Source organism: Phaenicophaeus curvirostris, chromosome 13 (assembly GCF_032191515.1).
Source record: "Phaenicophaeus curvirostris isolate KB17595 chromosome 13, BPBGC_Pcur_1.0, whole genome shotgun sequence".
Classification (NCBI taxonomy): Eukaryota; Metazoa; Chordata; class Aves; order Cuculiformes; family Cuculidae; genus Phaenicophaeus; species Phaenicophaeus curvirostris.
In genome coordinates, this window is record NC_091404.1 from 7,788,544 (window position 1) to 7,814,663 (window position 26,120).

The window sequence follows — 26,120 nt, forward strand, 5'->3', positions numbered from 1 at the left end:
CCCTTCCAACCCAAACCATTCTCTGATCCTTTTAAACAGTGTTTTTGTAGGCACTGCTCATTCTTTGGAGATGATAACACCTTGTGCTCACGATCCGCACTGAGCAGGTGTCCCTCCTGTGATCCCCTCTGCGGCCTCTCCCCGCCTCAAACTCAAGGTCAGGCAGAGCTGGAGCCAGCTCCGAATCAGCAAGAGTTTTGACCATTGCAAAGTTTTGTAACATTAAAATTAGACCTTAAAGAGTAACAGAATATGCATTAGATCCCTGGGAAGCTTTCTCCCTGTGCCTGAGAGGGGAAAATCCCTCCTGCCCTGGCTGCACACACCGGTGGGGCCCCCGCCAGCCCCCAGAGAGGCCGCTCGCTCTCTGAAACTCCAAAACTCACTTGAAGAGTTAGGACGTTTTATCCCATTTCTCCCCTTATTTCTTTATTGCAAACAGGGTGAAAAAATAAATCTTAATTCTTTATTTTTTGCAATGAGAGCCTCTACATTAAACTCCTTTGAATGCCTTTCTCCTCCCAGCTCCCACTTCCCCACCTACACCAGCACCCCCGGCAGGTGCCCCTGCAGACCGAAGCCAGCCACGGGTCCCGCCCGCGCCGCCTCGCCGCCCGCGCCGTGTCCGCGAACCACGGAATCGATGCCGCCGGCGGCGATTGGCTGCGCGCGGGCGGTGCCGCCCCCGCCCCTCACGTGACCGAGGGCGAGGTTCGCCTCGCGCCCGCCCGCCGCGCCGCTCGCCCCTCTCGCCCCTCAGGCAGCCGCAAGTATGGACCCACGCTCCTCCTCCTGGTTCTCCTCCTTCTCCTCCTCCTCTCTCCTCGTCCTGCTGCTGCTCGGCACCGCCGGTGAGTGACGGGGGGCGCGGGGCCCGCACGGGCCTGGGCCTGGCGCCGCCCCGGGGAGCGGGCCCTGAGGGGTGGCGGGGGGGCGTGCGGCCTAACCCCCCCCCCGGGCCCGGGAGCGGGGAACCGGGCACCCGCCTGGGCTCCGGGTTGGGGGAGCCCCGCTGCTGAGATCCGCTGGCCTGGAGCCCCCACAGCTCTAAAGAGTTCGATAAAAACACGCGGGGAATCTAAATCCCCTGCTTTTTGAACCAGGTAGTGTGGAAACATAACGAGGGCACTCCTGCCTCATGTCTTAGAGCCCAGCTTGAGTCATGCCCCATCCCTGGAGGTGGCCAAGGCCGGTTGGATGGGGCCTTGGGCAGCCTGATGCACTGCGAGGTGTCCCTGCCCATGGCAGGGGCTTGGAACTGGGTGGGCTTTAAGGTCTCTTCCAACCCAGGCTGTTTTGTGATTCAGTGCCACTGATTAAACTGCTAAGCTGATGGGAATGCTGTCTTCTACAAGCCTTACACTGTTTAGATGCTGCGTTCATGCACATTAGTCTGCTGTCTGCCAGCAGAATCTACTCAGTCGTGACTAATAATAGTTTAGATTATTAGTCTGCGTCAGGTAAATAGACTATAAATTCTCGTGGTTTTTAGGTAGCTTTGATAACTTTATGGTGTGCTCCCTAGTTCTGGTTCTTTTTAGAAATGTAAGTACTCTTGTGATGTGTATGGCAAATTGAATCCAATCCTGAAATAATGCATGACTTTGCAACGCACTATCTTCTGCAGTGGTTCTAGAAAAGATAGTAAAAGCAATGTCTTAATAGCTGATAATCGTATTTTATAGGTTTTTTCCCATCCTGCGCAGTGGAAGTAGAAGTAAAGGATGCCTCTAATGCTACGTGCCTCTATGCAAAATGGATGATGAAATTCTTGATAAAATATGAAACAAACAGTAGTGATTATGTAAGTATTTGGAGGTAGCTTGTAGAGAACTCTGTTTTGGCCTGAATAAAAGTCTAAGCGCACTCTTTAACCTGGGGTGCTTGGCCTTTTGTTTTATTTGACTAAGTCAGCTGTTGAGAGTATTTCTAAATATTCATTTCAAAACAAAGCATAAGTTCTCAATAATAAAAATAACTGAAGGTGCCCTATTGCACTTACTTAACTGGCATACTAGTCAAGTTTAGTGGGTTTTGTGTATCAGTGTAGTAATGTTCTTAGCCCAAATAATAAATGTAAATTGCAGCTAAGCACAGTCAAGATTTACAGCCAGGTTTAGATGTGTACATTTGTACTTGAATCTGATGTGGCTCCTTTCCAAACCAGATGTTAGGGAGTCTTTTCCATAATTTTGTAGAAAAACCTGAGATTATTTTGCTAATCTTGTGCGAGTTTCCATCTAACTCCAGCAGATTTACGATGTTATGGGGGAAGAACTGTGATCTCTGAAAACTTTTAAAATTATTCTTTTCTTCTAGAGAAACACAACCTTGGATTTGTTATCCGATGTGACTCACAATGGAAGCGTCTGTGGCAATGACACACAGGCCGCACTTCTAGCAGTACAGTTTGGAGAAGGCCATTCTTGGAGTGTTAACTTCACAAAAACCAATGAAACTTACCAGGGAGACTTTATCACGTTTACCTATAACACCAATGATGCTGCTGTATTTCCGGATGCTAAAAGAAAAGGTAATGTTCCGTGCAGAATCCTGCTTACAAAACAGTCTCAGACACAAGTGTTGGATCTTGTGTACCTGACCTTGCTTGGCTTTTTCAAAGTTGGAAGGACTAGTGATGTATCCAATGACTTCTGTGCCATGTACTGACTAACTTGTTTGGCACACCTGCCTACTGGATAAGAATACAGACCAGTTGGCTTTACAGAATGTCCAGTTCTTGTACGTGGAACATTTTAAGTTAACGGCCTTCATCAGTGAGGTCCTGCTAGTGGACTACAGGCATGTGGAAGATTCATCTTAGTGTTTACTGCTTGACCTTCCAAATAGCAAAGAGCTACACTGTTACACCTTTGTGTACCACCTATACCTACTAATAATAGCATTCTTTTACCTTAAAGAAAAAATTAAATAAAAAGGTTTGCCCTTCTAGTGGCTTGTCTAGTTCTGGAAGCTTGGTTACTTCTGCATCACTTAGCACTTCAGGTCAGGTCACGCAAGTAAAATATTCCAGAGAGGTTAGCATTGTTAAATAATTATCTCTTGCTCTTTGTCCTATGGAATTATATAAAGCACATCACTGACTATAAATGTTCTTGTAGTTCATAAGACATTAAAATACTTATTTGCTTATTTGTAGGACCAATTACTGTTGTTGTAAAGGATATTATGGGTCCAGTTCAACTGAATGATGTTTTCGTGTGTCATAGTAATGAGTTTCTTGAAGCGGAAAATGTAACACAGATTTTCTGGAATCTTACTATGCAGCCTTTTGTTCAGAATGGCACAATCAGTAAAAAAGGTGAGCATTTCAATTTCTGAATGAGCTTTTTTGTTTTGTAGCTTAGTTCTGTGAGCGAAGGAAGTCCCATAATAAAAAATTCACCAGTTCTAAGGCGTGCTCTGTTGAATAATACTGTTTGTGTAAATATCCTTTATTTTTTCTTTCCTTATTCCTGGAAAAATAGATTAGTAGAACAGATTTAGTAGCGTATAGTAATGTAGACTGTCCCATGCCGAGGTTGTAGTCCAATGCGTGTATTCCAGTAATCAGGGTATTCAAAATAAGTACTTCAGAACTGCTGTTGCTGACTAGATCATTTGAGCTTTAAGGTTTTTAGTTGACTGCTGTATGTTTTCAGTGACAGCCTCTGCTTCTTCATTTAAATAGCCCAGAGTCTGTTGTCTCATCTCATAGTTCAGCTACTGAGAAGAGACGAGCACGTGGTCCTGCTACGCACAGCTTAATAGGATTGCTTACTTTGTCTACAGCAAATGCGTATCACACTCTTACAAGCACGTCGCTATCTTTGTTTCATTTCCACATGTCAGAGATAAGTGTGTGCTGCATGGCTTTAAGGCTGTGGGCAGTACAGAATTTCTGAGCTGTAAATACTCGGGAATACTGTGCCGTAGTGCTGAGTTTGAGGCTTGTGGCTTGGTGGTCGGCAAACTCCTAATCAGCTTAGATTTCAACAGGGAAATTGGTATCTGTATTGAGCCGATCTTGGAGTCATAGGAATTTAGTACAATTTCAGCACTGAAATGGTGGTTAAAATCTCTTTTCAGAGTCTAGATGTCGTGCTGATACGCCTACTTCTGCACCTACTGTTCTGCCTACTGCTGCAAATGTAACGACTGCATCTACCACTTTATCACCCGCTCCAACCACTGCTCCCACACCTGTGGAGAACCCAGACACAGGGAACTATTTTCTTAAAAATGGAAATGAGACTTGTCTTCTGGCTACTGTGGGGCTGCAGCTGAATATTTCCCAAGACAAGGTGCTTATCTTCTATTTTGGAAGAGTAGAGAGGTTGCTGCAGTTATTTGGTATGAAACATGAGTGCAGGGTGTCTGCTTTGTATGCTGCTGGCTGTCCAGAACTGCTTCTAAGTATTGTACATAGCACCTTGCTGACATCAGAGTAGTTTTGTGGCATAATACCTAACTTCAAAACCGTACGTGGATTCAGCGTAACTCATTACTGGGAGTACCTCTGACGTGATTAGAAGCCTAGAACTTTCTTAGCTTCGAAGGCTACTGTTGTTCTCTGCAGATACTGTCTCTCCCCACAGAGGGAGCCAGAGCTAACCTGTTGTATTAGGTCAACAAAATGAGACTTCACAGAACAGCTTTGGTGTTAGCAGCATGTAAACTTGAGAACTGGAGTAGCCTTGCTTCAGTGGTAGCCAGGCTCAGTCTTTCTGCTGTTATCTTCATGATGAGGCTTTCTAGCCCAAGATTGCTATTGACTGAAAGGGTGTGTTCCTCATGGCAGCTGAATGTCTTTGACCTAGCGTGTCTGTATTTCAGCCCCGTCTGATCAACATCAACCCAAAGACTACTCATGCAGATGGTGCGTGTGGTAACACAACAGCTACTCTGAAATTGAATGACAGAAATAGCACATTGATTGCTTTCACATTTGTGGTTGTAAGTAACTTATTTTATTTTAAGCTAAGTTTCCACTTTAACAGCATTGTATGATGATCACTGGTAGTAAAATCTTTGTCGATTGCTGGCAGTAGGCTGTTACCATGTAGGAAGTAGAACGGGCTAGCTGACTGCCTCAAGACAAATGGAGGGCTGGGTTAAAGTTGTAGAAAATATAAGACTGGGTTAAAGCTGTCGGCCTTTGTAAAGCCTGTGTTCTTAAAGTCAAAAATGCAGAATTGCGCACTGACAGTTGGTTCTTGCTTCTTAAACAGAGAAATGCGAGTGCAGGTGCACAAAAATATCATCTGAAAGAGGTGAATGTTACACTGCTCAACAGTCTGAATGGTTCTGGTAAGAAATAGTTTCTGCCTTACAGGAGGCATAAGGTTTTATTAAATGTCTGTATTTACCAAATACTTCTGACTTGTTTTTTTTTTTTAATGCTGTTCATGCTTACCATTACTTCCTACTATATCTTTACTTTTCTTTGTACCAACTTAGTAAGCAAAAAGGGCTATGAGTACTTTAAACAGCAGTGTGGGATCATTCTCTTTCTCTGAAACTTCTGCTAACGGACTCTCTTACTTTGTGATAAGTGTATGTAAATTAAGAGGGCTTCCTTATCACTGTTTTCAGTAACACATTTTTGAGGTGTGAAATACAGTTGTACAAACTCTGAAGGTTTTGTTGTCTTCTTCAATCAAAGATGCTGCTTTATCTTCCAAGCGCTTCTCTTTAACTCATAGTGGGAAAAGAGACCAGTCCTTCAAAAACTCAAGCATGTGTTTTTCCAAATAAAAAGTTTATTTTTATTTTTAAAGTTGCTTGTTAAGGCTACTGCATTTAAAAAGGCACTAAAGCTAAAGTGCTCACAGCTGGGCTATGTTGGTATGAGTGGAGGTACAAGGATAGCCTAATGTCATCCCTGTATGGAGGATAGGTTACTGCTAAGTACTGTAATAACATCAATGCCTGACTTCTTTTAGTCAAACAGATCAGTCACGCTTCAGGCTACCTTGTTTTTCAGAGTAGGCAGTATTGAAAGGCTGGCTTCTCTAGATTCAGCTCCATAGTCTTAGGATTGTATTAGCACCTCTTTTTCGTTTAAAGTGGGCACACAAATTTCATTTCCTTTTTTCCTTTGTTTAGTTATTTCAACTGCGGATAATAACAATTTCAGCAAGTGGGATGCTTTCCTTGGCACTTCTTATATGTGCCGAAAAGAGCAAACTCTTGAGGTTAATGAAGTTCTTCAAATACATACTTTTAATCTATGGATTCAGCCATTCCTTGTGAAGGATAATAAGTTCTCTGCAGGTAAGAGGGTTCTTATTCTTGGCATGCTTGCAAAATTCTTACTTGGTAAAATGCACTAGTACTTGTGTTGGCCACAAGGACTTAATTTTTTTAAGCTCATGTTCCATTGTTTTGGGGTTTTTTGGTCTTTTTTACATGTGGAGTGAACAGAAGTTCTGAGTCTGACATTCCAGTTCAAGCAAAGTTTTGTTCTCAGTTTAAAAATGTCTACTAGGTATGTTGATTCTCCTTCATAAAACTCAAAGGAGATAGAGACACTGAAGAGGGGCTTAAGCTTTGCCTTGCAGAATACATTAGAAGTTATCTGACCGCATGTTGACATACAGCTTTTTACTAATACCATTAGGTGTTTGGTTTCTTTTTACCTGTCAGCCTCAGGAGTAGAAGTGTTGGGGCAGCGGGGGAAAATGAACTGACAGTGCTGCTTTTAGAAGTTTTGAATACCCAGAACAGAAGAAAGATTCTCAAATATTTGCTGCATTATCCTGGTCTTGTCTGGGGAAAACCAGAATGGCTCAAATGACCTCTTCTTTAATGTTGGTGTAACCTCATCTTTGTACTGAGGGATAATACTTGGAGCACAGTCTTACCAGACTAGACTAATCTGTAAACAAATAGATTGGGTGCAGTTTTTTTAACTACTTTTTTTTTTGTTTTTAGGCAGAGGTAAGTTAACTGCCCAAATGCATGCAGGGTAAATGGGATTTACCATAATACATTCTAAAGAGTTAGTCCCATTTCACTATAGTTCAAATTGCTTAGCTTCCTTCTTCTAATTATAGTTACTTCATCTTTCTGTAACATGCCTTGGTTCTTGATACCAAATCTAGGTCACTTTATTCTGAATGAGTAAAAGCACCAGTTTTGCCTTGAATATGAAACGGATAAGCCTGGTTCTGTCTTAAAAGCAGAATGGCTACTCTCTTGTCTAGTACAGATCTTGTACGCATGAAAATTTGTATGCCAAAGACACTTATGTTAACTCACTATAGTTTATCAAGCATTCCAAGTGATTATAATGCAGAATATATGTTAGATGTACCCTATGAGACTTCTGCAGTTCTTCCTCCTCTCTTACTTTAAAGATATAATAATACTTGATTTTGAACGTCTTCATATTAAGGAAAATTTTTTTTTTTATTCCACACTTGGCAAGTATTTTGTCTTTATTTATTCCTTGTTGCAAACTTTTTCTCATCTACAGCCCAGGAGTGTTCGCTGGATGATGACAACATTCTAATCCCAGTTGTAGTTGGTGCCGCACTTGCTGGCTTGATTGCCATTATAGTGGTTGCTTACATAATTGGCAGAAGAAAAAGCTATGCTGGATATCAAACTTTGTGAATCTAAATGTGATTCCTGTTCTGATTTCACTCTAAAGCAAAGCAAGTGCAAGTTCTGAAGTCCAAAAAAGACCCCAAACTTAGCAGTAATTACTAGCCACGACTATTTGAGGTGAGAAACAAAGAAAGGATGTTTATTTCGGATGAAGCAGAGCTACGTTTTTAGTTTTCCTGCTCTGAGAAGACGACGTGGGTTTCATAGCTGTTTTGAAGATGTCAAATACTGGATGAATTGATAGACTAAGGATTTTATCTTGCAAAAACCCTAAAGTGTTTAGGATTTATTTCTGCTTTTTACAAATCGTAGCCTCAAACAAGAACACATTCTAAGCTGATGTGCATCGGGCAACTCCCAGAATTGCATAGAATTTGTACTTGCTTCTCTCCTCTGTGTTCCTTAGTTGTTGTTATAATTGTGGGTTAAGCTGGCAGCATTAGTCACTATGTTGACTCGTATAGTGTTTAACAAAGATTGTACAATGCCCAGTAATAACTTCATTTTTCATGGAATTGAACGTTAGGCTGATGATGAAGGCATCTTTTGAAGTGGCAGCAGTAACTTACTTGGCTTTGACAGAATTCAACTACTTCTGCCTTGGTGTTGTTTCAGGAATCATTCCTATACCCTGGCTGTACAAATAAAATAGGTAAACCTGTACTTGCCAAATGGTGGATTTACAGGGAGACTTCAGTGCTGTTCCCAGGTATTTTCAAAGGAAAAAAAAAAAATTACTGTAAGGTACCGAATTCTTCATCACGTATTATACCTTGGCAATCATCTGAAATACTCAGCTGAGGCAGAGCGCTGCTCAATTAATGCAAGCTTTTTTGCTGGCATCAGTTTAAAGGAAATAACCTTTCTAAATATTCCAGAACTTTAAAGTGCACTTAACTTTATATCATGCTCTGCACAGAACTGGTCTGTCTTATTGCTTTGAATGGCTGTTGTTTTAAAGTTGCTTTCATTTAATGAGCCAGTATCTGTTGTTGCAGCTTGAGCTGTCTTTAATAAAATCTTCATCTTGAATGGTTCTCTGCCAATCAAAATTCACATTATAACTGCCTGCCATTGGCATTCTGAATGTTTAATGTACTTTGTGTATTTTGATTGGTTGCTGTGTAGCATTTATTAACATTAAGAGTGCAAAAGTCAAACAAGTCTGAGGTGGACCCACAACACCTGTTTTTCCTTGCTTTATGGAGAGGATAACTAGCCTAAAAAATGCAGTGCAACTGGACTGTTCTTAAACTGCAGCTCTGCAGAGACTGACCTTTGCTGCACGACTTTTCTCTGGCCTCCTTGTGCTGTAATACGTACTATCTACTGCATGGGAAAAAAAGAAGAAAAAAGTCTTTTAGGCTTTGAGATAAGTGTGGCTTTTTTGCATACATCATAACATGAGCTGCCTAAGCTAATAATGTAATGAACATAACATTGACTCCACCTTTAGAACAAGTTTAGCCTGCATCAAAGTTGGTTTATTGTTTTATTGGCATTTCTAGGGTTGTAGAGGCATCTGTGGCATGTTTGTATACAAATCATAAGCCACACTTCTTTCAGTAAACTGTTCATACAAAAAAAATATTACTCTTGACACTAGCCAAGGAAGCAAGTACGGGTGGATAACGCTTACTACAGCTTGTACTCTACAGTTTGAATTTTGCATCGGTTATTAAAAATAATTTTAAGTGGGGAACTACTACGTTTAATCCTTAAACAGGCTTCAAGAATTTCCGTTCTAATAAAAAAGGTGGATCTAATTACTTTCATATTAATGTATCCTCAAATACAAATGTTCATATCTATTTTTAGCAGTTTTGTGACTGATGTTCAGTGGCACCAGTTATAGATGCATTTCTGTTAAGGAGTAGTTACCAAACCATATTCATCTGACCATGCCATTTTTTGAACTGTACACAGGTCCCAAGTGACAGTATAGAAGGTTAGTGCAAACTGCTCCTAAAATTCAACAGTACTGGAAGTATTTGTGGAAAAACCTGTAACTTGCTCTTCATGTGCAAGTATATTGGCTCAGACATTGAACTACTCCTGGACTGATGTGCAAATAACTGGTTAAAAAAAATAAATCTTTAAGTTTCACCTGACTGCCTATTGTCATAAAACCACTAGTTTTTCTGTATCTATTACTCCATAGGGAACTGTCAACCTCTTGTATGTGTGCTCTAATAATAAAGATTGTTCTATTTCTTATGTTCAGATTTTTTAAAATGGTTTGAAAATGCACATTTTGAACTGTCTTTTTTTTAAAGAAAATAAACTGAATGAGTAAGGTCAACTTCAGTCAGTCTATATCTGAGCTTCTGTTCCATAGCTGGTGAAGGTGGTCCTAAGAGTCCTCCATTTTCTGTGTCTGGGTGCTTTGTTTTGTGCTACACTGAAGTGTGCTTGATTAGAATCCAGGAGGAAGGGAATTCTTGTTGTTGCCTTCTGGGAACCTTTTGCCCTTAGCAAATTAGCTCACATTTAGTATTAATGGTGCATTATCTAGTGTGTAGTAAAACTGTATACGTTGATCTTCAGAGAACAAAGATGATTAAACATCAAATGCGGTTCTTGAAGATGCTTAAATACTTTTTCAGTAGTCAGTATATTTTGCCATGGCTAATCATATAAGGTACATAATTCCTTTCCTCTTTTTTTTTTTTCCCCTCCAAGTGTTGCTCTGCTGGGCATTAGGTGCCTTCAGTGTGTCAGAGTTTAGTCTTTTCAGGTGTTGAACCTTCAAGCACTGGTTTTTTCCTCTTTGCCAAAGGCAAAGGGAGGGGTAGTGGCAAGTGTGTACTGGACCGAAGTCAGCTAAATCAACACAGTAAATTTCCCATAACTCAGGCTAATTAAGTTAGAGGCTCATATGATTTACATATTCACTTAAAACAATAGCTAGATTTTGATAAAGCATTGAATATGTGTGTGACACTACACTCAAATATGAGCTCAAGCAAAAAAGTTTTATAAGGAGCTCTGTTCTATTAAAAGCATGTAAGTTAAGCGCCCTGACAGTGTTGAAGCAGGACACGGACACTAACGTATCTTACTGAACATCTGGCACAGCTAAGTAGGAGAAGAATGCCAAGCTCTCCCTCCGTGTCTAAGGTGTATCACCTGAGTTCAAAGTCAGTTCCCAGTGGTGTTTGCTAATCCTTTCATGAGTGTTTATATCAGCAAGGAGTTCATCAAACCACTGTAGCGTTACATCTGTTTCTTCTTTCTTTTCCTCCTGTCATGATTTCAGTAAGGTCTGCACAGTTCTCAGCTGAAACTGATAACCCTGTTCTTGTATTTGGTTTGAAAATAAAGTTACCCACCTAAAGAGAGAGTCTCTCAGTGTCTTCCATTCGGTGCTTTCAGCATATCTATGGCTGTTTCTTGTAGTTTTAAGTACTTTTGTTACTTGGTTTGCTGCCTGCTATTTCTGTTCATGTCTACAACCTTGAGAAATGCTGGTGGCTTGAAGGTTTGGGAATCTCTTGGGCAAGGCACTAATATACCAGTCTTGTCTGGTTTTTATTCCTGTTGACTCTGAGGTGTGATCAGCTAATGCATGCTCTGACTGCTGTTCTGTCCTCACATTTCTTATCTGAGTGGCCTGCTCACAAGAGGAAGATGAGATTAAACGTCCAGATCAGAAGTATATTACCAATACAAATGGTTTCTGTAGTAGATATGTTTAAAGAAATCAATCTATCAATTTTTTACTCAATGCTGACTTTATTTTTGATATATTGTTGTATCCAATACAGTGTAAGTTCTCAAAAGCATCTATTTGCTGCTTGCTTTCTTCAGTTTCTAATGCTTGATTCCCTTTACTAATTTATTCTCCCTTGCTTTTTTGTTTTTCTTCTTCCCACAGCTGAAGAATGCTTTGCTGATTCTGACCTGAACTTTCTTATTCCCATCGCAGTGGGCATGGCACTTGGCTTCCTTATTATTCTTGTCTTTATATCTTACCTCATTGGAAGAAGAAAAAGTCGTACTGGCTATCAGTCTGTATAATATCTTAATTCTGTCTCCATTGCCATCTTCCCTGCACTTCTTGTTTCCCAGATTCTCTGATGTGCCCCTTCACAAAGAAGAAAAACAAATGAATTCATGGTTTCTTTATTTAAAAAAAACCCAAACAAACAAAAGCAAAACACTTCAGGACAGAATAACGTGCCATGGGTGTGAAGATGAGTTGCAGAATTACTTGAAGCTACTTTGTGATTTTGGACAAAGTGTTCTGAGGACCAATCAAGTAGGGTTGATGTGTTTCCATGTGAGAAATGTGATTGTTTTGAGTAAAGAAGGCATCTACAAAACTTTATTTCTGTTGTTTATCTTTTTATACAAGAAAGTTTTGAGTTGTATACAGCTTATGTCTGATAATGCTAAAGCTAAAACCATAATTAAAGGTGTGAATGCTATTGGAAAAATGAATACCGGGCTTTTACCAGGCTTCTGCTGGGCACTTGGCATGTGGCTGTTGTCTCTTTTCATTAGCCGCTTGTTGTTCTGAATCAGTCTGAATTTCCTATTTCTTCTGAATGTGAAAATAGTTCCAGATCTCACTAGTAAACTAGCGTAATAAGAGAAGAACATTTGATTCTTCTAGTAAATTAGCTTTTTTACATCAGTATGGAGAAGTTGACTCCTAATGTGTATGTTAAATAGCTTTGCACTAGGATGATGTCTTTAATATCTTTGTTCACTAAGATAAGACTAGGTCCTGCAGAACTTTTCACTACTGGAAAAGCCAACAGCCTGCTAAAGGAGACATCCTGTGCTATTGTGCTTGACTGTATTTTCCCTTTTATTCTGAGCTCAATTGTGAAGTGAGGGTGGGAGGCTGGAATTTCACTGGCTGCACTTTGTCCTAGCTTTGATTCTGGTACATAAAAGAAACTACACAGCGTTTCAGCACTGTTCCATGTGATGCTCTGGAGTATTTTGAGAGCTCTCAAAGGCTGACTAAGAACACAGATTGTTCAGAGATTCCTGCCGTTCCTTTGGACAGCTTTCATGGGTTAACGGGATCACTGAAAAGCTGTGATCCATGAATGCAAGTGAATATCTAAAAAGTCTGTTTTGATAGGATTGATCTGCTTTTAATTCCCAATTAATTATTGCTCTCAAGCAAAACTGTTGACTAGTGTAAAAGCACTAAATATCTAGTATAAGGAATGCTGATCATAAAACAGAAACATATATGTATATATTGAAGAAAGTGGCTTCCAAGGGAATAAAAGCATCTGACCTGTTTGAAGGTGCTTTCTTTGTTATTAATGCCGTACCTTTTGCAATTCTATTCTCCATGTGTAATCAGTACCAAAGTAGAAGCTAGTCGTTTGTGGTTGTATTCTACTTCATTCCCAGCAGATATAGATGGGATGAGAGAAGCCTCTTGCTCTTTCAGACTCTTTGGTCTAACTTGCTAAAAGCCTTCTGCAGCTCATCAACCCTGATTTCTGACTGTGGGAGAGCTCAAGAGCTGCCAGGTCTGCAGAGAATTAGTGATGCCACACGGCATTTACTAAATTACTTTTATACTGAATCTCTTTGTGCATTGAACTAGTATCTATGTTGTAGGGAAACACCTTCAGTCATTCCCATGCACAAAGGAGACAGTTAATGCTGTTTTAGTAACTCGCATTAGCTATACATTCAGGGAAGGGAGATCTCTAAGAAGTTAGTTTTGATGTTTGAGAAATACCTGTATGTTCAAATATTCTTGTCCTCACTGTGACCAAAGATAAACTTTACCTGAATCTGACAAAACTGATTTTGTATCACGAATGGGCTCTTGAACCAAATGGTCTTTTCTTTTTTTAGAAGTGTGATTTAAAGCTGCTGAGTTGGACTGTGTGCTCTGGATTTGGTTGCTTTGGCCCTTTGTATTGTACCTTTGCTCTCGCAATGCTTGATTTCCCTGCTAGAGCGATAAATGGTGAGTTATATTGAGACTGGCAATTTCTGAGTAACACGTGCTTCTCAGAGTGTGTTGCTTCTCTGCTGCCAGCAGATGGGTTCCATCCATGCAGATCAAAGTATTTTGCATCACTTCTGCTCGGTTATTTTAGTAAAATGTGGCGATTTCCTAGGTGCGCATATACACACATATATGTATTTTATATATACATATAAGATACTATTTTGGGCTTCGGTAGAAGTCAGAAACTGAGCCAGCACTTTAAGGTTGTTGTAGTGTGAAGACTGGTGTACATGATTCTCTGAATCTTGAAATGACTGTACAAATATGCTGAAAGCAGAATATGTGTATGGAAAATAAAGCTACCTGCGGTGTTTGTAAAGCTTTGTTTTAGTGTAAGTAGACACGTATGCAATTTTTGTCGGCCTTTCCAATGGGGTTGTCAGTGTGCCTGGATCTGGATGTTGGTGGGTAAACAAACTTTTGCCTTTAAGCTGTTCACACATTTACATCCCAATTAATTGATCTTTCAGTGTTGGATCAAAGCATGGGTCTGATGTCTGCTAAAGGACCAGCTGCTTCATGAGTCCTTCCAACAGGCAGTTAAGGAATAGTTATAAATAAAGTTCTGGAGAGGCTGAAGCATGGAGGGTTTGGTTTCCTTTCAGAATCCTACAGAAACATGAATGGTTGAAGAGCTAAAGCAGTTGGCAAGAAGGGAAACATTTGTGGATTTGACATATTTCTGATATCAAAGGAAGAGCCGATAGCACAGCAGCATCTTCTTTGGCAGAAGCCAGTTTCTGTTGATCAGAACATGTCCTTTCAGGTATGTTGTGCAGGCAGAAGGATTGTGTCACCCTAGCTCTACCAGGGTCATATAAATAACTATATCTGAGCAAAATCGGTTCCTAAACTACCTGTGGTTCAGGTTTTTAACATTTCTTCATAAATAGTCTTTGCCCACTGGCTGGTTGAGATATTTAGGGAATAGTGAGTCTTATTATACTGGGCTTCTGAACTAGAAAGTTAGTCTTAAGTGCTCAGAATTCAAGGATCGTATTACATGCTGCTTTGAAATTCAGTTCCTAACTGGCCACAGGGAGCTAAAGTCACGAATTGCACCTCTTAACATCGGTGTTTTAAGAATGGTACCTTGGAGTTAATTTAACTGTAGCTGCTTTATTTTTAATACAAAAAAATTACTTTAGAGACTTACATAGGTGAGAAAATGATGGCAGATTAGGTGCCTGGACTAGGATGTAGGACAAGCATACCACAACGCTCTTGTTCAGTCAGTAATTTTAGTAAGTGTGCTTTCCAACTAGTACATTATCCTAAGGTGTCCTGTCCTGCTGCATTCTCATAGCTTGTAACGTGCAGAGTGTAGTTCATCTCTGTTGGACACCACGGCTCCGTGCTCAGGCCAGGGAGGCTCAGGCTGCCCACGCAGCAGAGATTACCCTGGTTAACAGCACTCCACTGACAAGGACCACTGCGCTTCACAGGTTTGTGAGGATGATAAACCTGTGACTTTACTAATACCAGCACTAACCCCTAGGTATTTTCTTGCAGTTTTCTGCAGCATTGTGGCTGTGACCTCTCTGGAACAGGGAAGAGTCTGGGGGGAGTCTAACACGTTTCACTGGCAGTGCTGGGCCTGAACTGGGGAAGGAGGAGCCGTCTATCTGGATCTGTGACAACAGGAGGAATGCCCCCTTGACTTATCCCTCCTTAATAGATTTGATGAGGATGCAAAAAGAAGTCTGGAGTGAGGAAGAGGAGGAGGAAAAAATGTATTTATTTTCCCACTGCAGACAAGAGCAGTCGGAAAAGTTCAGTGGTGAATGACTTTAGGCGTGTTCTTTGCTCCCACACCTCAATCTGCAGTTGAGATGGTCCTGGTGCTGAAAATCCTAGGAGGCATTTTGAGATCTGCCATTTTCACTTTTTAACTGTGATTGCAGGCAGAATCCAGAATTTTTGCTGATCGTTACTTTAACAAGTGCTAATAAAGTACCCTCCTGTTATCTTTTGCCTGAAAAATGCACATAAAACTATCATAAAGATTAGAAGTTAAAGCCAGGAAAAATGCACTCCACAGGGGTCACTTGTAAAAGACCTTACAAAAATAGTGTTCAGACACCAGAGGTATTTTTAATCAAAACTGAAATGCTTTTGCAGGTTCTCTGCACAGGAGATAACATTTAATTGTCACTAATAATGATTTACATCGGATGATGAAAAATGTGGTTCTACGCTCCATTACATCTCATTTGCTTCCTAGCTATGAACAAAAATAAATTAATAAAAATCTCCATGTGCTTGTTTTTCCTAGCAGAAAAAATGCTGGCTTTATGCTTTGAAAAGGAAAAGGCCTCTGACTGACTTAACCTAAGTGCTCAGTGTTTGCAGTGGCTAATTTCCAATGTTGAGTGTGAAGATGATTCGGCCCAGGAAGCGGTCGCTGTTCAGGTTGTTGATGATACCTTTCCCATTCAGACTGCACTGAATAGAGACCAAATAATTCTTCTTCACGTCTGTAAAGTGCATAGCCACCAGTGGGGATGTATAGTTGACCTGAAAAGAAGAGAGATTTAAGTGTAATTTTTGAGGGAGCAGAAAAGCAGGCGATGCTTTCATGTTCAGTAAAAGTCATTAGAGATTGGTTCCCAGTTCCCAGGTGTCTGAGTGCATTTGCCTGATGTCTGTTATGGTCCCTCAGGATGCTGGAGCTGAGCCTCCCTGTGCCTCTGCCTCGGAGGGATAGGATGACAGAGTGTTTTGCACTGCACGATGCCTCTTGGGTTGATTATCCAGGATGATTAACACCAGATAATGGCACTCTCAAACACCTTCTGCTGTTCTAAAAACTGACCTAAGGCTTGTAATAAGAAATGTGTGCTGTTCCTCAGATCTGCGTGCTCAGAGGACATGCAGACCTGGTGTCTGGGGCTGTTATTCAGCCAGGAGCAGTATGACAATAGGAATCTAGTGCCTGCCACACCTTCCTTTTCAGCTTTTGTTGTGAAGGTACGTTTCCTCCTAGCACTGTACAGCCCAACACAGCCCAAAGCAATGCTGGCCAGCACGTTCAGAAACAGCCACCGATGTCGGGCTGCTTTGTTCTGAGCCACCCAGCCTCAAGTGGTTTTGTCATAATCCCCATCCTTTTCCTTTTCTGTCACCTAACCCCTAACTCCCTCGACACCCTGGGAAAAAGCTGGTGTTGAGACCTTCTCTGAGAGCTAGCGAAGCCAGTCTCAGTCTCCAGATGATAAATGTAACCGTTCCCACTGCTGGCAAAGGAGAACCGGAGTCCCCAAGGATTTCCCACCGTTTGTCAGAGACAGAAATAGAGCACTGTAATCCCAGTGCCCACAGCCTCCCTCCTGCCTGCAGCTGCCCAAAATAGCCAGAAAACACATCTGGACTCAGTGCAGCAGCTCGTGCCCTCTGCTTCCCAAGGAGACATAACAAAGATGCCAGAGTCCTTGCTTACATGAGTGAACTTGCCATAGTAGGGATAATACATGAGATCGAATGTCCCGTTTCCAGGGTAGAAGTCCACCGATCTGAGATCGCTTTCATTGCCTTTCTGCAATTAGAAAAAAAAAAAACAAAAACAAAAAAAAAGAAGGTACATACATGGCAAGTGGGACACAAAACACAGCTCCCTTCAGAGTAAGGTGAAGGTTTAATACGGACAACTCTTGCAAGTCTGCATGAGGGCTCAGCTCTGCCTGCCTGCAACAGCCTGTTTGTTGTGAGAGCAGCTGCTGCTGCAGCGAGCTCAAGCGTAACGGTGCTAGGGAGGCACAAGCAAGGGTACAGAATTTGCTGCTTGTCAGTTGCTCCCTGCATTTGTTCACTGCTGTATCATAGAATCATAGAATAACCAGGTTGGAAGAGACCCACCAGATCATCGAGTCCAACCATTCCTATCAAACACTAAACCATGTCCCTTAGCACCTCGTCCACCCGTGCCTTAAATCCCTCCAGGGAAGGTGACTCAACCGCCTCCCTGGGCAGCCTGTTCCAGTGCCCAATGACCCTTTCTGTGAAGAATTTTTTCCTAATGTCCATTATTGCTCTTTAAGGGTAAGATCCAACTACTGCCCGGGCAGAGGGAGTCCTTCCTTCACCGTGTTGCCGTTGGCCGCAGTGTGCTCTCCGGTCACCCAGAGCAGCTGGGGAGGGATGTGAGCACCTCCTGCCTCTTCCCATCCCAGCACCAGGAGCCTGGGGCCCTCTGTCCCCCCAGAGGCATCAGCAGCACTGGGTCCTACGAGTGAGGTTAAAATGAGGACAGATATTGCTGAGGTCCATCAGAGGGAGACACTTGGCATTCTGCGCACCACGCTGCCAAGCAGGAATGAGAGCAGTACCTGCACTTTGCAGTCCACCCTCACGGGGACCCCAGCACCAGGGCGGTAGCCTATGATCTGCAAAAACAAAAGACATCCGTGTTTGTTATGAAATGCTGTGCCGAGCAGGTGCTGCATCCCTTCTCCAGGGCTTAAGCTCTTCAGTCACATTGCTCAGGACAGGGGTTATGTGCCCCTAGAAGCAGGGTCTGCCGCCCTGTGCAGTGCCGCTTGCCCGTGCCTGGGAGCGGAGGCAGAGGAGAGCGTCCAGAGAGCCCACACTCCCCGGAGTAATGAGCCGCTTCCCCACACAGCTCACACCCCCTCCAAGACATTTATTTTCCCAGCAACGTGCACCAAGCCACCGTGCTATTAGATTTCAGATAAATTCAATTCTATGAAACTTCCAATTATAAAAAGACTGAGGTCTGAAGTGTAGCCCCAAAGCTCAGTTCCTCCCACACAGGAGCCGGGAGCAAGACACTCCAAGCACTCAGGCCTCAGCAAATCAAGTTAGGCAACTTCTGTAGTGTTTCCTTTTCATGTTTTCTAGCAGACATAGCCAGCAGGTTTAGGGGTTCTATTTCCCTTTTTCCGTGGGCCTAAGAAGTGGGGGAGCTTCTCTGTACCCGGTTCATCTTCAGCAGGATGCAGGGCTGGCCTTTAGAGTAGCCAAACGTTGGGTCCTCGATGCCAGAGCAGTTCTGCAGCAGCGAGCGCTTGAACTGACAGGCCTTCTTCTCCTCGCTTTCATTGCCCCCTTGGATGAAGTACTGGCCTGAGACGCACTCAATATTCTTCTCCTCTTGCACTTTGTCATCATAAGCTGGTGGGGACAAAGAGACTTGTTAAGATTTCTCAAGATCTACACAGACCCACACTCTCAGTGTACATCCATGTGTCGAGGGAGATAGAAAGTCCCACCTGGAAAGGCATGACTCTCTCCCCCCGTGACCAGTTTATGAGTCTCCCTTTCTATATGACGGTCGTGAGATGCCCAGGAGGAGACCCCTGCCCTGTTTTCACGTGTGGATGGATGACTCCTGGTTGCCTAGGAGCTTACCTGCTAGGAAGTGGTGCATGCTGTCCACGTATGGTTGCCACGTGCTGGGCTGAGAGACGTTGAAGGCAATGGTGAATCCATTTAAATAGGGCCTGATCATTACTCCTGGAGAAGGAAACAGACCCTGTTAGAGCAGACATGGGTGGACTAGCCACAGCCTTGGGGTGCCTGCTTGCACCGTGACTGCGCTTGGTGCTGGGCACAGGCATGAGTAGAGCAGTACCAGTTCACAAATAAACTCTCTCCTCGACCCACTGATCCCTCACCTCCATTTCACACCCAGAGAACACCACACACATCAAAATATCCCAAGAAATGTGGGAGACATGGAGGATCTCAGGAGCATTGCAGAGAAGGGATGTGCTTGGACCTTCACTCAGAGGCTGAGGGGCCCCCAGCTGCACAGCCAGCCCCAGGCAGGGAGCAGGGCCAGGGGGCCTTGTGTTCTCCTCTGATATGAAAACACAGAGAAAATGTTGCTTCTGACATAGAGAAAGGAGTTTTTGAACATTATCTTGCCAGGACTCCCCCAAATAATGACGCATAAAAGCCACTCTTGGTTTGCATTTTATTTTGAAGACAGAAGATATAGAGGGGCGGCAACTGAAACGAAGGGGCAACACCTATGAGATGCCCAAACTTGCTCATTTACATTGAGAATAATTAACCTAATAATTACCACAATTAGAATAAAAATTAGTATAATTAGAATTAATCCTTCATAGGGGGCTATTTAGGATGCCTGATCCTCTGCAGAGAACCTGCAGCCCCAAGGTGAGCACTAACAGCCCAGGTTGTGGCAGGCAGGTTGACCGTAGGCGCGTTCAGCTCCAGCAGCCCCTCTACCCCAGGTCTCTGCCACATCATTTTGGTAGCGATTTGCTGGGCCAGTGCCGGCAGAGGTGCCCGAGGCCGGACTGGCCGAGGTACGTACCTGGGGGAGTCACACGGTCCTGGTACGTGGGTGTGTAGGGGCTCAGGGTGAGCAGCATCACATATATGCAAAAGGCAAACATTCCTGCCAGGCACGTATAGAAAATGAAGTAAAACAGCAAGATCAAGCCTGCAAAGGAGAGAGTGCGCACAGCTGTGAACGCAACCAGAGCACATCCCGCGGGCTGTGCCCCACAGGGACGCTCAGCATGGCATCCTCTGCAGCTCCGCGTCCATCTCCACACAGAGACCACGGCATTTTGGGGTGCAAGGCTCTCAGCCAGACACACTCTGTGCCCGGCACCGGGACCAGGGCAGCTGCCATTTGGCTCTGTACCCTCTGAGCTGTGTGGCCCTTCCCAGAACCGGGTCAGGTCCGTGTGTTCACCTCGCTTGTCTCTCTCTGACAGACAGACCACATCTTGGCTTTTGCCCTTCCCACCCCCTCTTGGCACAGTAACATGCAAGGTTACTCAATGGCTTCAGCACGTCCAAATTCCAAATGGAGGCTGCGGGATGATGCTTCTACCCTGATTCCTGTCACCTTCATGGCAGGGACCCCAGTGCTTGGACTGAAGTGAGCGGCATCGCTCAGGGGCTGCAGCACCACTGAGCGACACCATCGGGGCTACGAAACTGGCTGTTTCATAGCCCTGATGTCCAGGGAGTGGTTTTGTTTTTCCTCTGGGCGAGGCTGATGACTGAGGATGTCTCAAGAGGCCATGGCCTATGAATAAAACCCAGCAGCTCAGAAAGCAAAGTGAAGCCCTAACCCAAACATTTCCCAGGAGAAACATGCCGGCAGCTCACAGGGAGCCCTGGGAACACAGATGTGCGCTCCTGCTGTGCTTCTGCTGGGGCCACAGTGCTGGGAAATGCTGCAGGGCTGTGTCCTGCTGGAGGCTGAGCTGTCCCGGCCACTGCAACGCTGGGACGGAGCCTCAGCACCAGCCTAGTGGGGCTGGAGCTGCCACTGGGGTGCTGAGCCAATGCTCACTGGGACACGGTGCTGCCACCAGTCCTGGTTTTACATTTTCTGCAATGCAGCAAGAAGCATTGTCACCTGCAGAGCCAGGGCTGGGGCCTTTCCCAGGGGCTGGGGACTTCAGTGCTGAGCCTATGGCCAGCTGGCTCCCCACATTTTGGCACCACCAGTCCCCTGGCACAGGGGAGCAGCCCCAGGCTGGCCAAAATCCCTCCTACTCACCTGTGAGATGAGAGCAAGAAATTTCAGCTCCATTCATTTCAAAATGCTCTCATTAAAAAAAAAAAAAAAGAAATTATTTACACAGAAGCTCCAATGCCTCTCTCCTGCCACCCTGGACAGGCATGTGAGCACACACGCACGTGCAGCTGAGCGTTATAGGGCAGCGGGGCTGTACAGCACACCACGATGCTCCTGGGCTGCAGGAGGACACTGCACCTTCCATGATGCTGTAAATAAATACCTTCCAGCAGTAGCCAGCCAGGGCCACATGCACAGCAGCCTGAGCAAGTCCTCTTAGAGGGCTTTTCTCAGCACCTAATGGAGCCTCCAGAAACCCTAGCCCACATCCCTAAGGACCGTCACCCTCATACTGCTCCCACACTCCAGTCTGTGCCTCCTCATCCAGCAAAGGACTGGCTGAACTGGGCTGCCCCCATGGCTGGCAAAACGCATGGAGGAAGAAACGTGGATTTCAAGACCTGCCTCTGACTCATGCTCATGGGCTTTCAGACTGCTCTGGTACTTGTAGGCAGTCTCATTTGCCTCTCCCAGCAGTCAGCGCAGGCTTTTCAGGAGACCCAGAGCCCTTGGCAGGGACATGGGCTGGCAGTGGCGTTTGAGCGCGTTGCCAGGACTGCAAACACGGAGCAGCAGCCCCCGATGATTCGCGGTGTCACACCAGTGCAGATGCGTATGTGCCACAGGGCTAAGGTTGGGGATTTTCACTCTGCTGCGGGGGTTATGTACTTTCGGGAGAAGAGAGCTGCAAAGGTGGGCGGCATCGCGTGTGCTGTGGCACCGTGGTCTCCGACTGAGCCTGCAGAGATGCTCGCCCCACAGACATGGGCTGCTCTTAACCACCTAGGGCACCTCAAGGCTCAGTGATAGTTTTTTAAGGATATGGATGAAACAGGGCACTCAAAACCCTCACGGCCACATCCCAGCCCACCAGCCCCGATAGCTCGTGTGGGGTCTGCCCTGGGACGCCGCAGGGTGACAGCGATGACCAGCCCTCCTCATGCCAGAGCCAGGGTGCATGCAGGCAAGGAGGGTGGCTCAGCCCCACAATGTGCACCCTCCCCAAAACGCCTGCCTTGCAGCTGGAGCTCACTAACCTCTTCCCCCGCAACACTGATGACCCCAAAGCCAACTCCTCATGGGCTCCTGACTTGCACAGCCAGGAGCCGGGTCACTGGTGCCAGCAGGGGCGTGTGGCAGTGGCAGACTGACCTACAGTCAGCTTGGGCTCTTAATTCCTTTATTGTACACAGTCTAGGAGACCTGAAATCATTGCTTTCATGTTAAACAGTGAAACATTAACATCCAGACCAAGGGTAACTTGCCCAAGGTTTTCTACTTGTCCTCCTCACTAGTTCTTTATTGCATTGGTCAGAAACATCTACCCTGAAAACGTGGGACGGGGGAGATCAGTCCAAGCTACCAAGGACATTCACAGGCAAGTGCATCTGTAGTGAAGCAGAAAAGACAATGATCCCTGAAAGCAGGGCTAGAGCAAGGACCTACCCCAGCTCTTGGCCGTTCTCCCCAGGCACGTTCTCTCCTCTGGGTTCCACAGGAACATCTTCATCTCCCCAGCCAGGTCTCCCCATGTTTTGCTCCCCATTGTCGCCTTGGTCTCGTCCGCCCTTCTGTCAGGAACCTGGATTCTCTCCTCATGCTTATTTTCCTGGAAGAGTTACAGAACACAACCCCCACATGCAAGCCGAACATCTCATTGGCCAAAAATAAATGCAAAACCACTTAATAGCTGGAAAAGTTTCAAATTTCCATTTTCCCATCATCACTCTTGAGTTAAAGAGAGGCAGTTCTGGCTGTTCTGACTTAAGATTGCTTAGATCCCAGAATCCTTTTTTCCATTACATGTACATCACTGTCACCACACCAGGTAGGGTCTCTTTGTCCTGTCATTTACAGAAACTCATCCTTTCCACCTGTGTGAACATGACCAAAGAAAACCTGTGGTCTGGGAGGACCAGAGTTGTTCCCACGCTTCTGCAGCATCTCTGAGCTCAAGCGCACGTTTTCTGTGCTATCACAGATGACAGCAGGCGGCATTATTTGAGAGGTCATCCAGTTTGTTTCTCTTGGCATGTGAGCAAGTGTTCACTCTTTGGAGAAATCCCTGTGTTGTTATTTTTTTAATTACACTAAGTTCCAGGGAAAAGCAGGTCCCCAGGCTGCAAGTTTGCATTTTGCCTCTGTGGTGAAAACCTGTTCGTCCGGAGCTCAGGAACACAGACCTCTCTTGTGCCTGGCCAAGGGTCACTTAGAAGAGACACAGCAGCCGTCCCTAACTCCCCTTGAACCTGGGCAGGCTCTGTGTCTCCAAAAGCAGGCAGCAAGGTGAGAGAGGCTGCAGACCTCGCTCTGGGCTCAGGGCAAGGCTGGGTCAGTTACCACCAGGGAGGAGGTCTCGATGGGTTCATTGCCTCCTCCAGCTTTAATAAAAATGCTGCTGCAGGGCTCAGCTGCTCCTGGCTGGGTCAGAGCCACACTAGCCCAGCTCATCCTCATCTCCCCGAGGTCTCTGTGCCTGCTGCAAGGGCAGCCCCACAGCAGCTGGACCAGCATGATCACCCCAAGTCAGTGCTGAGAGCCATGGGAAGGTGCCAGCTGCAGGCATCTGTTGGAGCCAGGGCTGACCAGGGAGATATTTACACTCCACGGGTCACCCCGAGGGAGACGGGAAGCGCCCGACAGCTTGGCAGAAAGTCAGGCTTGGAAACACCTTCAAATCGGGGAGGATTAAACTCTGCTCCGACACACAAACACTGCAAAATAGCGAGGCGAGTACTGGCTCCCAAGTGCAAATTTGTGCCTCAGAGAACCTGGGCCAGATCCAAAGGGGCTGTAAATCATCACCACCCCACCGAATGAACCCAGTTAAAGCCCTGGTGGGGTTTTTCTAGGAGCACGTCTGCGTCAGAGCACTGCTGTGGGCAAGATGCCCGTGACTGCCTGTACAGCGAAGGCAACACTTGGCTCTCATCCCACATCCCGGGCTGGTGCCCCCGCTGAGCCAGCTCCTGCACGGCCACAGCCCTGAACCATGCGGGGCTGATGAAGCCAGAGGATTTTCAAGCAGGGAAGCAGCAGTCCCAGCTCAAGTCGCCAGTGTGGAAATGGGAGAGGTGTTGCAGGGGCTGCGGGCTGCCAGGACAACTATGGAACAGCAGGTGATGGAAGAAGAGGAGGAAGAGGAGTTCTCCTTCCTCCCACTCTCCTCCCTGTTAAATAAAAGAGCTACTGACAGCTGTTCTGGAAACATTTTCTCAGACCTCTAGAGTAGCGGGGACTGCTTGGAGGGACTCTGCACTGACGCTTAGCGCTGCCTTGGGAAGAGCCTTTTGGATTTCACAGCAGCTGCAGCTCGGAGGCAATACAGCATATGGGCTGTATGCAGAGCCTCTGCTCAGAAGCCACTACTGATTCCTAGAGCTGGGGGCAGACGCACAGGGACAGCCCCCATGGGCTCTCGCTTGAGGAAACCCAGAGCTCTGCAGAATCCTTTCACAAAGAGGGGAAAGTTTCCAGCTCTCCTGGCTCCATGCCGCATAGCCAGCACTCGGCGAAGGGTTCCATCCTGCCATGTGTGGCCAGGGGGCTCTGTGGCAGCGTAGGGAGACTTGGAGGAGGCAGAGAGGGCAGCTTTCCCCACGGGCAGGAAGGTCTGTGTGGGGCAGCCGGACAGGACAGGATAACCCCACTGCCAGGTCCCTGGCAGAGGTCTCTGAGCGAAGGAGCTGGGATAGGTTTGGATTGCAACACCTCGCAGGTGTTTTATCTTTGCAGCCCAGGACCAGAGCTGGTCTCACAGCAGTCCCTTGCACCTGGACAAGCAGCAGGAGGAGCAGCAGGAGCTGGGGTAAGAGCATGCCAGGGCAGGGAGGAGGCACAGACACAGTGGGACCTGTCAGGGCACTGGAGAGCCCCAGGATGCTGCTTGTTGGGGCAGCTGGGGTGATTTTGGGGGGCAAAGAAAAGCTGTGCTTCATGCCTGGCCCGATCGCACTGTGCTGATGGTTGTGGGTGTCCTGAGGGAGGTCAGGGGCTTCCCCCATCCTCAGCCTGGACAAGGTCAGCTCTCAGTGGTGGGTTCCTCCTGCTGAAAGCCAGGTGTGCCGAGGGTGGCCCATGCCCAGTTGTCCCCCTCTCTCCTAGCTCACCTCGCTGCCCAAGACAACCAGTCAGACCCTCTGCAGCCCCTTCTCCTCTCAGTGCAAAGTGCTTATGCTTTGCCTAAGGGGTGAAGCAGCATTTGCCAAAGCAAAGTAGCTATGTTTATCAGCCATGAAGCAGGACCTTGGCAGCATCCCCCACTTTGCTTCTCGGAGGGTGGCCAGCAGCCCCCAAAAGACTCACCAGCTTTCCATGTGGACTCTGGTGCTGGCTCTCTGTGCCCTGGGCGTTGGTGTTCCCATCCATCCCTGCATGCAAAATGCAGAGAAACATGAGGGTTAGCGATGCAGGTGCCTGGGGCTGAGCCCAGCAGCATCAGCCCCATCGCGAGTCCCCTGTTACCCTGGCTCTTAGGGACTCATGGGCTCAGGTCCCTCCCCAGCACAGCTCCCCAGCCCTGTGGCACCCCCCAAAAAGGACGAGTGAGTGTGGCTGTGCCGAGACCTTTGCCTGCCTATGGAGAACCACACTGCTTTCCTTCCCTACCCTGCAGGTCTTCAGTGTTCAGGGGCGGATCAAAAAATAACTTGCTTTCCTGAGAGGGGTGAGCTCAACGCAACAGGATCCTGTCCCAAGCCTCCGGCATCTGGTGCCCTTTGCAGCACCCTCGCAGCATCCTGCCCCGCACTCGAGTCTCCATCAGTGCCAGCCAGCACCCTACATGGGGCGGCTGGGCTCTCTGCCCTGGGGAAACCATGTAACTGTTAATAAACATTAGCAAATCACTAGGGCTGTGGATGGCCACATGTGTCCATCAATATGTGCTTGTCAGTCACGGTGGGGCTGTGCTCAGCGCGTGCAAAA

The 26,120-nt window shown here is 45.8% G+C and overlaps 2 protein-coding genes across 5 annotated transcripts; one reads left to right on the forward strand and one right to left on the reverse strand.

Annotated features, from left to right (window-relative positions):
- The first annotated feature begins 707 nt into the window (after positions 1–707).
- LAMP2 (lysosomal associated membrane protein 2) lies at positions 708–11,939 on the forward strand. Of its 2 annotated transcripts, none has more exons than XM_069867654.1 (9): positions 708–851; positions 1,686–1,804; positions 2,320–2,533; positions 3,161–3,322; positions 4,090–4,304; positions 4,837–4,956; positions 5,232–5,310; positions 6,109–6,276; positions 11,492–11,939. In XM_069867654.1, exons 1-9 carry the CDS (start codon positions 773–775, stop codon positions 11,632–11,634), a joined length of 1,299 nt encoding a protein of 432 aa, XP_069723755.1. In that variant the 5' UTR covers positions 708–772; the 3' UTR covers positions 11,635–11,939. The 2 variants fall into 2 exon arrangements, with proteins under 2 accessions (XP_069723755.1, XP_069723756.1); XM_069867655.1 differs by lacking the exon at positions 11,492–11,939 and adding an exon at positions 7,481–10,953 and having other exon boundaries at positions 709–851.
- A 3,379-nt stretch (positions 11,940–15,318) lies between these two features.
- On the reverse strand, positions 15,319–25,897 carry ATP1B4 (ATPase Na+/K+ transporting family member beta 4). 3 transcript variants are annotated; one of them, XM_069867658.1, is made up of 9 exons: positions 25,761–25,897; positions 25,500–25,564; positions 22,641–22,803; positions 19,911–20,039; positions 18,977–19,081; positions 18,543–18,739; positions 17,935–17,991; positions 17,049–17,144; positions 15,319–16,126 (listed from the first exon to the last, which is right to left on the reverse strand). In XM_069867658.1, exons 2-9 carry the CDS (start codon positions 25,560–25,562, stop codon positions 15,965–15,967), a joined length of 972 nt encoding a protein of 323 aa, XP_069723759.1. In that variant the 5' UTR covers positions 25,563–25,564; positions 25,761–25,897; the 3' UTR covers positions 15,319–15,964. The 3 variants fall into 3 exon arrangements, with proteins under 3 accessions (XP_069723759.1, XP_069723758.1, XP_069723757.1); XM_069867657.1 differs by having other exon boundaries at positions 25,803–25,891; XM_069867656.1 differs by lacking the exon at positions 25,761–25,897 and having other exon boundaries at positions 25,500–25,751.
- Positions 25,898–26,120: the final 223 nt, after the last annotated feature.